The sequence below is a fragment of the Hyaena hyaena genome, unplaced genomic scaffold (assembly GCF_003009895.1).
Source record: "Hyaena hyaena isolate Hyena2069 unplaced genomic scaffold, ASM300989v1 scaffold_116, whole genome shotgun sequence".
NCBI lineage: Eukaryota > Metazoa > Chordata > Mammalia > Carnivora > Hyaenidae > Hyaena > Hyaena hyaena.
In genome coordinates, this window is record NW_024080748.1 from 3,118,858 (window position 1) to 3,135,234 (window position 16,377).

The window sequence follows — 16,377 nt, forward strand, 5'->3', positions numbered from 1 at the left end:
AGATAATATTTGAGTTTTCTCCTAATTACAACAAAATAGTATTTGATGTCTAATGAAATTTTGAAATACTAACAATCCTTAGACTAATTGAGTCAGCTTTTTTAGAATACTGTGAAGGAGATGTGTGATTTTAATGTTTCCTTCTGGCACCATCTACATTCTTTATTTCTTTCACTGCCATTGAATGTGTACTTGTATTTAAATAGTAGGGCCAATACATCAAAAATATTAGAATCCTCTTTTATTCTTTTTAATTTTTGTAATGTTTATTATTTTGAGAGAGAGAGAAAGAAACAGAGTGCAAGCGGGAGAGGGTCAAAGAGAGAGGGAGACACAGAATCTGAAGCAGGCTCCAAGCTCTGAACTGTCAGCACAGAGCCCAACGCGGGGCTCACCGCAGGATCATGACCTGAACCGAAGTCAGACGCTGAACCAACTGAACCACCAGGTGCCCCTAGATTCCCCTTTTAAAGTACAACCAGAAAAGACTTGAAAGGGAAGTTTCAAAAGTAAGAAAAATGTGGTCATTTCAGCTATGGAAATATAAAGAAAGGATTATATAAGGAAACACAACATCTTTTTTTTTTTTTTTTTTTAACCCTGCTGAGCCTCTGGTGGTAGTACTAAATGAATAGAAGCCGGAAGTTGCGGGGTAGAGTACTAAAAAGGACATACTGTTCAGAAAAAGAGCTCCAGAAATCTACACGTGATGTCCCCTTGAGTTTTGGGTGAGTACTAAGATGCATAGTACTGAGGTCAGACATGTAGGATGTAGGATGAAATGCCTGAGGTCAGGCAAAGCATCTGGGACAGCTCTGACTGAAACAGTTCCCAGAGTTTAAGTGGGGCTGTAGGATTTCAGGTTTCAACCAGCAAGAGTGGGAAGTCCTAAGCTTCATAATGGGAATGAGCTACCCCTAGAATAAAGGCTAACCTGCATGCTCCTTAACAAAGCTTAACAACAAGCCTTAGAAGAAAAAAACTGGGCTCAAATAACTTTAATGGCAACAAAAGAAAACAACTCAGACATTGAGCAACATGAAATTCTTCATGGCCAAAACTTTTCATCAAACACTGAATGCAGGAAAATGTCAGTAAACAGAAACAGACCCAGGAATGAAATTCACACACAAGCATATTGAAGCATATTATAATGACTTTTGTATAATGAGCATAATGAGAATATGAGAAGATATTTAAAATCCAAGTAGAACTTCTAGAGATGGAAATTACAATATCTAAAGCGAAAATGTCATTTGATGGAGTTAACAGAAGGTTGGTGTTCTTGAAGATACAGCATAAAATGTATCCAAAATGAAGCACAGAGAGGAAAAAAAGATTTATTTAAAGAAAATGAACAGGGCCACAGTAGCCTATGGGAAAATGAGAAGCACTCCAATTTAAGTGTGATAAAAGAAGGCCCTGAAAGAAGCAGGGCAGAAAGTATATTTAAAGAAATAATAATGGCCAAATATTTTTTACATTTGTTAAAAACTATAACCCACAGATTGGGGTTATAAACTATATATAGATATAGATATAGATATAGATATATAGATATATAAACTCAGTGAACCCCAAGTAAGATCAATACAAAGTAAACAACACCAACACATATCACAAACAAATTGCCAATAAACAAGTGATAATAATGTAAAAAATTGTAAAATGAACCAGAAAAAAATGAAACAGGAACAAAGAATAACTTCGGAATATTTTTCAGAAACCATGTAAGCCAGGTGATAATCAAATGATATTTTCAAAGTGCTAAAAGAAACTCAACCTAGATTCTGTATCTTGAATAAATATATTTCAAAAATGAAGGCTAAATAAAACTTTTGCAATAGAAAAACACTGAAAGAATTCATCTTCAGCAGACCATCAATACAAGATATAGTAAAGTAAGTTCCTCAAGTGAAAGGAAAATATCAAGTTTCCAAGTGGTAACTTGAATCTAAGCAAAGGAATAGGAAATGTAAGAAATGGTACATGTATAAGTTTGTAAAAAAAAAAAAAAAAAGACTTTGTTTTCTCATATTTTTAATTTTGTAAAGGATAATTGACCATTTAGAGCAAAAATAATGTATTATGGAAGACCAAGGAGCATGGGTGGCTCAGTCAGTTGAGCATTCAACTCTTGATTTCAACTCAGGTCATGATCCCAGGGTCATGGGATCAAACCCCACATCAGGCTCCATGCTGAGCGTGGAGCCTGCTTAAGATTCTCATTCTTTCTCTGTCTCTGTCTCTCCTTCCTTCCCTCTCCCTGTGCCCCTCTCCCCTGCTCGTGCTCTCTCTCTAAAAAAAAATATATAATTTAAAAAACATGGAGACATAAAATGTATAGCAGTGATCAAAAACATTAATGAGAAAATGGAACTGCATTAAGTTCCTACATGGTACATAAAGCAATTTAATGGTAAATTATGATAAATATGTACATTATAAATGCCAGAGGAACTAATTAAAATTTTAAATTAAGCCACAAAATATAGCTAATAAGCTAGTAGTGAAGATAAAATGGAATCTTGAGGGGGAAAAAAAAGAAGATACAAACCTAAGCAGATGGACCAATAGAAAACAAATGATATGATGGTAGACTTAAATTCAACATTAGTAACTATATTAAAAATTAGTGCTCTGCACATCCACACAATGGAATATTTTTAATGCTAAAAAGAAATAAACTGTCAAGCTATGAGATGACATGGAAGAATCTTAAATGCATATTACTAAGTGAAAGGAGCTAATCTGAAAAGGCTACATACTGTGTGATTCCACCTATAGGACATTCTGAAAAAAGCAAAACCATGGAGACAGTGAAAATAGTGATTGCTGAGGATAGGGGATAGGTATAAGTAGAGCACAGAGGATTTTTAGGGCAGTGAAAATAAGTTCTCTCACCAAATGCAACTTTAATACCAGAATGCATGAAACAGCTACTTGACATCTCTGAAAAGTAAATAACATCAGATAAATTGGAGAAGACCAGCATTCAAAGTACCCAGAAGTGGTGGTAAATGTATGATTTATTTGGTTCTAGTAACCCCCAGTCTGCACTCCAGACAGCCTGAAACCCAGAAGGAGGGCATTAGCACAGACAGAAAGAACTCCCAACAGAGCCCTCTGCCTCTAACTTAAGGAATAGGGAAAGAGTCTTCTAATGAATGCTCAGAGAGGATGGAGGAAATTCCTTTTTTCTTTTCTGTTTTTCTCTTTGTTCTCTCCTACACCAAACCCCAGCTAACCCCACAGTGGTAGCAATAGTAACTGTGGCAGCAGTGGGGATCCACAGACAACTTAAACTGTGGGGGACAGTAGGTAAATGAGTGGGTATGGCTGTGTTCCAATTAAATTTTATTTACAAAAGCAGGAAGCCAGCCTCAAATCCATCTCCAGGTATAGATTGCTTCATTGCAAGTTCTTCCAACCCTTAAAAAAGAAATAATACCAATTCTATACAATATCTTCCAGAAAATAGAGGAGAACTAATTTTATGAGGGCCTTGATACCAAAAACTAGATAAAAATTGTACAAGAAAATTAAACTACATCTCATGAATATAGATGCACAGATTCTCAACAAAATTCTAGCAAATTGAATCCAGCAATATATGAAAAAAAAATAGAACAGCACACTATGACTAAGTGGGATTTAGTCCAGGAATACAAGACTGATTTAATAATTTAAATTTTTAAAATATTTTAGAATCATTTAATGTAGCCAACCATGCTAACCATCTAAAGAAGAAAAACCACATGGTCACATCAATGGGTACAAAAAAAGCATTTGACAAAATTCAGTATCTATTCATGATGAATACTAAAACTAGAAATAAAAAGAGAACTTCCTGAACCTGATAAAAGGCATCCACACAAAGTCCACAGCTAGCATCATACTGAATGGAGCAAGACTGAGTGGGTTTCCCTCTGTTTGGGACGAGGCAAGAATGTTAACTCTCATCACTCCGATTCTCTTGTATTGGAGGTCTTAGCAAGTGCAATAAGGAAGGAAGAAAGAATTTTTTAAAAACATTGGAAGGGAAGAAATAGAACTGTCATTATTTATAGATAACATGATTGTATACACAGAAAATTCCAAGGAATCTACCAAAAAAAAAAAAACTACCAGAATTAGTAAGTGAATTTAGCAAGGTAGAAATTGATAGGCTGATTCTAAAATGTGTATGCAAATACAAAAGACCTAGAGTAGCCAAACAGTTTTCCAAAAATCATTGGAACCCTTATACTATGTGATTTCTAAACTTACTAAAAAGTTATATTAACCCAGAGAGTAAGGTATTATACATAAACATTAGTTTATAGACATAAACATTAATGTAACAAATAGAGAATCTAGAAATAGACCTGCTTTTGTATAGATAATTGTATTTTTCCAAAGAGTCAGTGTAATTCAATAGGAAAATGATAGTCTTTTCCAGAAGCGGTGCTTAAACCAAGTATTTATATAGGAAAAAAAAAATCTCAATGCTTGCCTTATACGAAAACCAACTCTAAATGGGTCATAAACCTAAATATAAAAGTGTAAAACTGCCAGATTTCTAGAAGATAACTTAAGAGATCATCTTTGAGACTTGGAGTAGGCAAAAGTTCACAAAGATGAGATAATGGTGAAACTCACCGAACTCCACATGTAAAATGTGCGCGTTTTGCTGTATGTATATTATGCCTTACTAAAGTTAGTTTAAAAAAACCCTCACTGGATTGTCAGTATTTCCAGGATAATATCCAAATTCTTTACCATGGCCCTTTATAAGCTGATCATTTTTCATCATCATCAGTCCCACTCTGTTACAGCCCCACATAATAAACACATCATATGCTCCAGCTTGTATGGTCTTATACAGATTGCTCATTTTATAGCTAACTTTCCTATCTTTTCTTACTCCTTATCTTTGTCTAAGTCTACTTAGAAAGCTGTTTTGACCTCTTTCACTTCATAAATTTCAGTTTTCTCTTCATTACCCAGCTTAGTTTTGTAAATCTTTTTTCTTCACTGTCCTCAGAAAATTAATTGCTGTCTTTGTTCTCCTAGATCAATTCATGCATACATCTGTGTTATCACATCTCAGTGTGCTGTGATAAAGGATTCTAATAGAAGAGGAGTCTTTCTCCTTTTTGATCTGATATAGTATTTGCCATATTGTAAATATTCTGCTAAATATACAAATAAGTATAGTAATATGCAGTGTCATTGAAATCTGATTTCCTTTAATCACCTTGAATGACATCGTGCCAAAGGCATTTACTAGCTGTTTTATTTGGTGGTCCCATTTCGTCAACTCCAATGTTTTTAAAAATTTCGTCATATTATTGCACTTGAATAGATCAGTATTCAAATTTGCCTTGGCATTGCTGAAGAGTTCTCTGTACTTGGGTTTTAGTTAAACTAAAAGTAGTTTTTGACTCTAAAATTATTAGATAAAATTAAATAAAATCAAGAGGCTAATCAGAATGATTTATAATATATATAAATCTTAGTGTCCAAAAAGTAATAGAAAAAATTTTTTAATAAAAATATTATAAATATTCCTATACAGTTATGCTGCCTAGATTGTTTGGGGAGGGGGGGAGCAGGCCAGTGTGTGCATATCTTCAGTAATGGTAAATCTCTATTTGGTAATGGTAAGTCTATCCTTCAGAGTGGACTTGATATTTAGAAAGCAAGAAAAGACACTGTGAATAGGGACTTTCTCAGATTAAGATTAAGAATTGTACATTTGGCCCAAAGCAAAATGGAACATAAAGTAATGAGCTTAGTTTGTTTTGTTTTTTTGGTTGTTCTTTTTTTTTAATTATTCACAACCTAAATCTAAAAATAATTCAGAAGAAATGTTCTCAACATTTGAGCCTTTCCAGCATTCTGGGAGTAATAAACCAGCCTCCCAGAATGAATACTTTTAAAGTAATTAAAGAACACTTACTTTAAATTTTAAATTCAGAGGGTTTTTCCTCTTTCCTTTAATGTACAGTTTTATTGTGCATTAAATGTACAGTGTGTGTACATTTAACTGCCAATGATGGCAGTGTTTACTTATAAAATCCAGATCTTTTTCATGTAATTTGGCTTTGAAAATATGACTAAAATCAGACTTATTTCTCTTTCTTTATATATATCTGGTAAGCTTTTATATGATGGAAAAATCCACTTCTTTTTTTCTTTCATTCTTTAACTCTAAGCTTTAATAGTGATAATAATGATTTTTAAGTTTTTCCCCCTTCTGGGGAAATGAAATTTCATTGCTCTAGAAGAAATTAATTTAAAAAAAACACTAGAACAGAATTGAAATGAAATCAGTTTGTTCTTGACTGAACTGCAACATTGCTTTGTGGTTCTAATAGCCGTCTGCCGACGATAAAAACAAGGTGATCAGCTCGACTTCACAGAGTGTCCTTTGCAGCCCTCACCACAGTGTACACACTTAACAACATCAGTCATTTTATATCTATTTGACACTGATAAATGACTACGATCTATTCTTGTATTATAGCCACTGTCTTGGCACTTTTGTCAGGCCTAAACAATTGAAGGGAGTTCAGCAGTGTGAATTACGTATTTATTACCGTGACCCTTCATGCTATTTAATTAACTTAAATAAGTGCCGTTTACACCTTCATTTTAAAACTAAGATTATTATAGAGATAGTTGTTTTGCTTGTAATTCATTTTAAGACATTAAATTACCATATCAGCTTATATGGCAGTTACTGCTATGACTTTTTAATTATTCAGATGTTTTGTTTAATATTGATGCTTAAAATTTTTTTGGTGAAAATTTAACTTAAGTATCCATTACTAGTTCATTTTGACTTGTGCTATATTTCTAAATTAAATGAAACAGCAGCAGCCATTAGAGGACCTGCAGTAAAAAGAAACAATTGCAACAAAAACTCATATATATCAACAAAATCACTCATGTAAATGCGCAAAGGTTTTTTGTGTATGTGGTGGTTAAACATTTAAAATAATTGAAATAATACCCATCATCACTGATAATCACTGAAATGCAAAACAAAGCAGTCAGACTCTGATGGTTATTTATCTAAATAACAAAAATATTTTTTATTTTCTTTTACTCATTTTTTGTTTGGTTTCTTTTTTTGTTTGTTTTTAATGTTTATTTTTGAAAGACAAAGAGAGAGAGGAAAACACAATCCAAAGCAGGCTTCAGGCTCTGAGCTGTCAGCACAGACCCTGACACAGGGTTTGACCTTACGTGACAGTGAGATCACAACCTGGGCCAAAGTTGAACACTTAACTCACTGAGCCACCCAGATTCCCCTTTTGTTTGGTTTCTAATAACACCCAGAGTTGATGAAGATGACAGGAATATAAAACTGGAATATACTTTACATCTTTTTTGGAGGTATTTCACTTCCGGCCATTCATCCTAAGGAATCAAATCACAATTCACTTTTTAAAAATATTTGTGATTCTAAGAAGTGAAAGCAATAGTTTTAAGTTGCTTTTCTTTCTTCAGAGTATCTTATTATGTAGAAGTTTGTTTGCACTTAAATATAATCAAATCTTCAAACTTCCTTACAAAGCTATCCATACATATCTTAATTGTATGCCTTGTATATCTTGATGAGTTATGACAATTGTACGCACCTTCCTAATCAAGATAAAGAGTATTTACATCAATATAAATGGTTTCTTCCTTCATCCCCTGTGTGGTTAGTCATCCCCAGGTCCAATCCCCAGACCAAGACAACCATTTTATCTGCTTTCTGTCACTATATATTAGTATTACTAATACTAATAAAGTACTAGTATTCTTTTAGAATTTTCTAATCAAAATTTTATAATCAAAGTAGTTCTATAGAATGTACTCCAGCTTCTTAGCGTATTTTGAGGTACGTCTGTGTATCAGTAGTTTGTTCTTTTTTTATTCTCAAATAGTATTCCTTTATATGGCCATACCACAGTTTACTTCCACATTCACCTGTTACTAGACTTTGGATTGTTTCCATTTAGGGGCCACTGTGAATGAAGTTGCTACAAATACTCACATAAAATCATTTCTTCATGTGGACATACGTTTTCATTTCTCTTGGGTAAATACCTGCAAGTGGGATTATTGGATTTTATGGTGTCTCTTTATAAGAAACTAGCAAATTTTTTCAAAATACTCATTCAGCGTTCCTACCACCATTGTGACTCCAGCTGCTCCCCATCCTTGTTAGCACTTGGAGAAAAGGTCATTTAAGTCATTTTGTTTTCTGTGGAGCAATAGCTGTGCTTTTAATTAGCATTTGCCTGATGACTAATAATGTTGAGCAGCTTTTCATATGTTTATTGGTCATTTGCATATTCTGTGTGTGTGGTTTTTGTTAAAATATTTTGCTGATTTCTTAAGATGTTTGTCAACTTACTGAGTTAAAAGAATCTTTATATGTGTGGGTACAAGTTCTTTGCCATATATATGTGTTGCTAATGTTTTATCCCAATCCCTGGCATGTCTTCTCATTTTCTTCATATCTTTTGAAGTTTGTACTTTTGTGTTCTAATTAGGAAATCTTTGCTACCCTAAGTCTTTCTTATATGTTTCTTCTAAAACTGTTAACAGTTTTTCCTTGTACGTTTAGGTCTAGAATGTATTTCATGTTAATTTTAAAAAATAGTTCATCTTTTCCCAAATGAATATTAGGTTATTTCATCATCATTTCTTGAAGTCTGTCCTTTTCCAATTTAATCACTTGGCTCCTTAGTCAGAAAGTAATTGACCATACGTGGATATGACTGTTTCTGAGCTCTGTTTTGTTCCATTGATCTGTGGCTATCTCTATGGCTGTTAGACACTGTCTTTATAAGAGGATATCAGTGCTCCTGCTGTTTTTTCTCCAAAATTGTTCTCACTATTCTAGATCCTTTAAATTTCCATATACATTTTAAAATCTAGTTGTTCTAACCCAAAAAACTTGCTAGGATTTTGATTGGAATTATGTTGAATCTATAGATTATTTTGAGAACTGACATCTTAACAGTATTGTGTCTTTCATCCACAAGCAAAATGTATCTGTTCATTTACAGTTGACCCTTGAACAATATGGCCAACCCCCCCCCCATGGAGTTGAAAATCTGCATTATCACTTCTGACGCCCTATAGTTTTAACTACTGATAGCCTTCTGTTGACTAAAAGCCTTTCCAATAACGTAAACAGCCAATAAATACTTATTTTGTATATGTATTATATAATTACAGTATATATTCTTACAATAAAGTAAGCTATTAAAAAGAAAATGTTAAGAAAATCATATGGAGAGAGGTGCCTGGGTGGTTTAGTCGGTTAAGCGTCCGACTTCAGCTCAGGTCATGATCTCGTGGGTTTGAGCCCCGCATCAGGCACTCTGCTGACAGCTAGCTCAGAGCCTGAAGCCTGTCTTTGGATTCTGTATCTCTCTCTCTGACCCTTCCCTGCTCATGCTGTCTCTCTCTGACTCTCAAAAGTAAATTTAAAAAAAAAAAAAAGAAAAAATCATAGGGAGAAGAAAATGCATTTACAGTACTGTACTATATTTATTTTAAAAAGATCCACAATAAATGGACCTATGCAGTTCAGACGTGTGTTGTTAAGGGTCAGCTGTAACATGATCATCTTTGCACTGTTTTGTAGTTTTATGTGACGAAATATTGCACACATGTTACATTTATCTTAAGTATTGTATGCTTTCTTGATGCTTTTGTAAATGCTCTTGTGGGTATTTATTTCAGTTTCTAATTCTGTATTGCTAGCATATAGAAATGTGATTTGTTTTATATTAACCTTATATCCTAGGATTGCTAAACCATCTTACAGTTCTAATAGCTTTTTTTGCATATTAGAATTTTTTTAAATGTTTATTTATTTTTGAGAAAGAGAGCGCAAGCAGGGAAGGGGGGTGCAGAAAGAGAGGGAGACATAGAATCTAAAGCAGGCTCCAGGCTCCCAGCTGTCAGCACAGAGTCCAATGCAGGGCTCAAACCCACAAGCCATGAGATCATGACCTGAACCAAAGTCGGACACTTAACCAACTGAGCCACCCAGGGGCCCTGCATATTAGAATTTTCTATGTATGAGACCATGTGGTCTGCAAATAAAGACTGTTTTGCTTCTTTTTTTCCCCCCCCAATCTATATCCTTTTTTATTCCTTCATCCATACTTTAATACTTTCACTAGTACATCCAATAGAATACTGATTAGAGGTGGTCAGAATGATCATCCTTACTGCAGTCCCAGTCTTAGGAAGAATACAGTCAGTCCTTCACCATTAAGAATGATGTTATTGGAGTTTCTCATAGAGTCCCTTTTTCACCTTGAGGAAGATCCCTTCTATTGCTAGCTTACTGAAAGTTGTTACAGATTAATGTTGTCAGATGGCTTTTCTATATTTTAAGAGACAGTAATATAATTTTTTTGTTTTTGTTCAAAGGATGTTTGAATCTTTGTTTATGAGGGATATTTATCTGTAGTTTTCCTTTAATGAATTTATCTTGTTTCAGTATCAAGGTAGGTAGTGCTGCCCTGAAGAGGTGTGTTGAATATTCTCTCCTTTCTTTTTTGTAAGAATTTATGTAATTTGTTACTATTTTTCCTTAAACACTTGATAGAATTCACCAGTGAAGACATCTGTGCTTGTTTCCTTTGCTTTCTAATATGAGCTTTTAAAACTATAAATTTTTCGTCAAAGCACTATTTGAGTTATAGGTCACAAATTTTTGTATGTTGTGATTCATTATCATTCAGATCAAATGCTGCTTAATTTTCCTTATGATTTTTATTCTGATTTATGGAATATTTAAAAGTCTGTTGCTTAATTCCTAAATGTTTAGGATTATTCAAGTATTTTTATGTTGAAATGTATTAAGGTATGTTTTATGACCCAACATATATAGATGTGATCTATCTTGGTTCTGTAAATGTCAGCCAGGTCAAGTTGGTTAATAGTGTGTTAAGTCTTCCATATTCTTTCTGGTTTTCTGTCTCGTTGTCATTCCAGTGTTATTGCAATTATTGACAGAGGAGAGGTGAAATATCCAGTGATAATTATGGATTATCTCTTTCTTCCTATGGTTCTGTCAGATATGCATCATGCACTTTGAAACTCTGTAGTCATACATACATAAGAGTTTGTTATGTCTCGTTTATGCATTGAATAACATATCATTTTAAAATGTGTCTCTTTATCTCATCTCTGGTTATAGTTCTTTTCCTGAAGTCATCTTTGTCTGAAATTAATACTTCCATTTCAGATTTTTATGATTAATATTTATATATAAAATATCTTTCTCCTTCCTTTTACTTTGACCTTGTCTTTCTATTTAAAGTATATTGAACAGGGGCGCCTGGGTGGCTTAGTCGGTTAAGCGCCCGACTTTCGCTTAGGTCATGATCTCGCGGTTCGTGGGTTCGAGCCCCGCGTCGGGCTCTGTGCTGACTGCCAGCTCAGAGCCTGGAGCCTGTTTCAGTCTGTGACTCCCTTTCACTCTGACCCTCCCCTGCTCACGCTGTCTCTCTCTCTAGCCTAGAAATAAATAAAACATTAAAAAAATATTTTTAAAATAAAATAAATAAATAAAGTATATTGAACACATTTACCTGTAATGTTATTATGTGTGATATTATATTTAATTCTGTTATTTGTTTTCTGTTTTTCCCCTCTGTCATTTATTTCTCTTTTCCTTCTTGCCTTTTTTTTATTGAATACTCTCTGTTATTTTATCTATACCCATAGATAATTAACTATACCTGTTGGGTTTGTTTTTATAATTGTTGCTCTAGAGTTCTAGCATGCATCTTTAGCTTACTACAGACTACCATCAAGCATTATTATGCAGTTTCATCTATATTTTAATACTCTTTCAGTAGGATACTTTCATTTACACCCTCCAATCTTTTGAGCTATTATCATAAAAATTTCACTTCCCCAAATATTGCTGTACCTATATTGTAGATCTACTTTGTTACAAAATTAAACATAAAATTGCCCTAAAAATTAAGTCTTGATTTTTTTTAAATAACAAAACATCTCACAACAAAAAAAAAGAGAAGTACCAGGTATACATTACATTTGTGCTAGACTGTATTCCTTGAATTCTCAAACACATCTTCTGCCTTTCATTTATAGGTGAAGCCTTGAAAGGAAAGATCACAGTCCACAAGAATAAGAAAGATCCACGTTCGCTCATTGTGACCCTCACATTGAATAATTCAACTCAAACTTATGGTCTCCAGTGAAAAGCCCACAGAACCACAACTAACTGGGGTTCTTATGGGGGGGGGGGTATGGGTAGGGGGTGGAGTGAGGGGCTTTATGTGAGCATGTGGATGATCCTTTCCTGATGCTTCTCCTCAGTACGAGAAACACATGGTAAGAACCTAATATAATTCAGCTAAAGAAGGAAAAGCACCTGAGCCTAGTGGAGTGCCTCCATAATCACAGTCTTAGACGTCTGGCCAGCAAGATTTTACTAGATATACCCCTACATTGAATTTAGCCATATTGAAAACAATTTAAATAGGCCTGAATTTGGAACAGAGGTATCCTTTTGTTGGTTTTAATGTTTCTTACTATAAATTTTAAACACTGGTAACTGATTAGTTAGTTAATGTTTTATTAAACTAGTAACTATACACAAGCTAGTGTACATTTTATTGCAGATTTCTGCTCTGAGGAGTAGTTTTTAATTGTATTATTGAAAAGAGTATCAGCATATAATAGATTAAAGAGCAAGTGGAAGGGACCAAAATTTGGAAAAGAGCGTCACACAAATCATATTTAAAGACAGCTTAGTTGATTATCCTCTAGTTCTGAACTTCTCATTTTACAGCTGCTTTCCTCCTCACAAATACTCTTTCACCACAGAGTTTTCTGGGGCTGCCCAGGAAATCCAATTTCAGTACATTTATCCTAGGTTTCATGTAAACTTTTAAAGGTTTGGAAAAATAAGTACCTATTTACTAATGTATCTTTTTCAAACTAGATTTATGCGCAAAGTTAAACATGTAAATGTTAATAGACATCTGTCCCTCTGTACAACTGTGTCACTTACAGTTATTTACACAATTTGAAGTGCAGAGTAGAAAACATTCAATACACTGTATACAATAACCAATAGCATTATAAAATGATATTTTAACATACTAAAGCCTTTTATAAAATCGGAAACATTTAAAACAATTCTTAAGAAAGGAATCATCTTTTAAGAAAACAGGGATTTAAAGGCAGCTAGGTCACATATTTCTTTTCAGTTCAAAAGCTGGTTCTTTTTCAAAAGGCATACACAAGGCAGCGTAGCATAGTGTTGAGAATCATGAGCTGTGGAAGTCAGTGTGTAGGTTCAAGCTTTGGTGCCAGCTCTTACTTGCTATGTGATCTTAGTCATGTTCCTAACCTCTCTCTCCCACTATGAATGTGCCAGCTCATGAGTTAACACATTTTAACTACTTCGATCAGTGCCTGGCACATAGAAGGCAGTAAATGCTGGGTGATAGTACCCTCATCATCATGCAGTCAAGGGTCTGTTCCATGGAATATGTGGTGTCTACTTAGATTAGGAATTGTCACTTCATCCAATACTTAAGTATATGAATGGGTGGGAAGATTTCAGCAAAAATTAATGTTTACTATACCAAAAATGATCAAAAATTTGTCTTTTGGTGTTTATTAGAGAACTGGAGTTCTAACAATGGGAAGATTAACACCTTCAAATGATGTGTTTCAGACCATAGTCTCTTAAGTCTTGCTTCTTACATAAGCATGATTTCTGTTGTCACCGGGTGAAACCAGCAGCTTGTTTTCACATAATGCTCTAATTTGAATTTAGAGCATTACTGGAAATATGTGGTGCTAATAGTATAGTGCAAAGTACTTTAAATTTTGTCTGGAATGGCCTCATGTACAAATTTGAGTATGGTGGGGTGATGAAAATGAGGAAGCATAAGATTCACTGGATTTTTAAAGTAACCAAAAAACATCTTACTTTTTTTTGCCTTATTTTTCTTTAAGTGCATAACAATTTTTTTTACTATTTAAAAAAATGTATTTCTCAAAAATGATGTTTTAAAAAGTCTTTTTGATTTGCATGGGATTTTCATCCAGGGGCTCTTTTGAGTTTCTCCTGGTTATAAATAGCCCAACCATAGTTGGTAGATTTCTGTTCTTTTCAGTTCCCATTCCCAGGCTGGAACATTTTAATGTATGTATCTAAACATTTTATGAGAATATGAGAGTTCAAATATTAGCTCTTTGATTGGAATTTCAGCTGTCAACCTACTATGAAAAATAAGTACTTCAGAGTCTTTGACAGTGATAAATACGTTCATGCTGTGGCAGCTGCACATTTACGGATAGCAAACGACTTTGTCCCAAAGATTTTATTTCATTTCAATTAAGAAAATATATTTTTTCCTCCTATTTTTCTTTGTGAAAATTAACATTGTTATGCTGTAATGTGTAGGGTTCATCCAAATATAATTATCATCTCTGTTCAGTGGAACAGTATTTTCTGAATGAGCATTTTGGAAGGAGTGTTTCACCAAAACAACTTTTCAGGGCATGCAGAGTTGCAAAAGTGGTCCAAGAAGTAGCCCCAACTGCTAAGGACACACTTTAAGATAAATGAGGGAGCTGTCATTTCACTTTGAAATAATCCCTGTTTGAAGGGGAGGGCAAGTAATTCTGGTCCTACAGAGTTACTTGCTTTCTTACCACATTAATCTGGATTAACTGTTGTGGTCTACCTGTGTCCTTTAGCGTTCTACCTTTCTCAGTTTTTAAAGGGAAATATCTGAAATGTATTGTGTGAAATAAAGGACTTGAGATCAGCCCATACCAATCTCACCAATCATACTATCAAGTAGAGCAAGTATGCCAACAGTACTGCTAAGAACATTCAATGGGGAGATTAAAACAGGATGATATGGATGATACGTTACTTAGCTCCTGCCCACTATGCCAGAAATGATCATTTAGGCTACTGAGCTGTAGCATAGACCCAAAACAGCTAGGGATTCAGATTTTTCTGTGGAGAATATCTCCAAAACATACTAAGTATCCAATACTGTCATGGAGTTTGAATCTATGATGAAAGGCAAGGTCAGTGAGATAGCTGAGGTCAATCATTGCCTGTTGTAGGGTTAGCAAACTACAGCCTGAGGCCAAATCCACCCCATTGCCCATTTTGATAAAATTTAATTGGAGCAGAGATAGCTAATACTGAAGGTAGAAGAATTTCTTCACAAGATTCATTAATGGCCATGGCAGAGAATATACATCCAATAAAGCACATTACAAAGACTACAGTTTTTACAAACATGGAGCTAAGCAGTGGGATGTACTTCATGTATGAGGGTTAGAGGACCAACCAAGACTTACCGTAATTAAAAAAAAATACACACACACACACACACACACGGTGTTTACATTCTTGAGATGGGTGTCTAGAATTGTAACTGTTGTAATTGTGCAAAGAGAATCAGTACACTAAAACTTTATAGCTGATAATCAACTTTATTTAGAAAGTTTAGTAAAACCAGAAAAGGGTACAAAAGAACTTTTCACAGTTAGAGATGGATTTACCCCGCCCACAGCTACAAACTAAACTAATGAAGGACTTGGATGAATGTCACTAACCTCTGGGTTTTTAAGAGGGCTCTGGATCCAAAACCAGCTGCCAACATTAGGAGAAACAGTTAGGGAAATTGCTTTATATCAGCACTTTTGAACATGCTTTGGTGTCTTCCTTGCTGGGTTCTCACCCTAGAATGTGGTGTTCCTGTTGTACTTAGGCACTAGGCCCCATGGGAAGGCATGTAATCAAATGAGGCCACCTATCAAATGAGGCCATGTTGCCTTGGAGGTACATGTATTTTTAATGATTTTGTGTTTCTTTCCTTGCTATAAAGTTAGGGTGAACTTTTCCAAGCAGAATGACGAACAAGCAAAGCACATTTAAAGTGTCTTAGCAATTCACTTGTCCTTTCTAATAAAGTTTTGAGCGCAAAAAAAAAAAGGGGGGGGGTGCCCAGATGGCTCAGTTGATTAAGCGTCCGACTTCAGCTCAAGTCATGATCTCACAGTTCCTGGGTTTGAGCCCCATGTCAGGCTCTGTGCTGACAGCTTGGAACCTGGAGCCTGCTTCAGATTCTGTATCTCCCTCTCTCTGCGCCTCCCCTGCTCATACTCTGTCACTCAAAAGTAAATAAACTATTTTTAAAAGCCTACAAAAGAAATGGTTTTCATATATTCCCACAACATCTTGGATGATGTGGAATAGTTAGCATTCATTTAGCTCTAGAGTGTAGCTAAATATATGCAAAAGTTGTCTATCATTGAGTTCATTGTAATTGTTTAAAATGAAGATAACAATAGTTT

General features: G+C 34.5%; 1 protein-coding gene across 2 annotated transcripts in view; it reads left to right on the forward strand.

The window, feature by feature from the left end:
- Positions 1-16,074, forward strand: part of PRMT3 (protein arginine methyltransferase 3) — a 129,860-nt gene extending 113,786 nt beyond the window's left edge. For both annotated transcript variants that reach the window (XM_039236752.1, XM_039236753.1), the window contains one exon: positions 12,130-16,074. In XM_039236752.1, coding sequence (XP_039092683.1) covers positions 12,130-12,239 — 110 coding nt within the window. In that variant the 3' untranslated portion in view covers positions 12,240-16,074. The remainder of the gene's footprint in view (positions 1-12,129) is intronic.
- Positions 16,075-16,377: the final 303 nt, after the last annotated feature.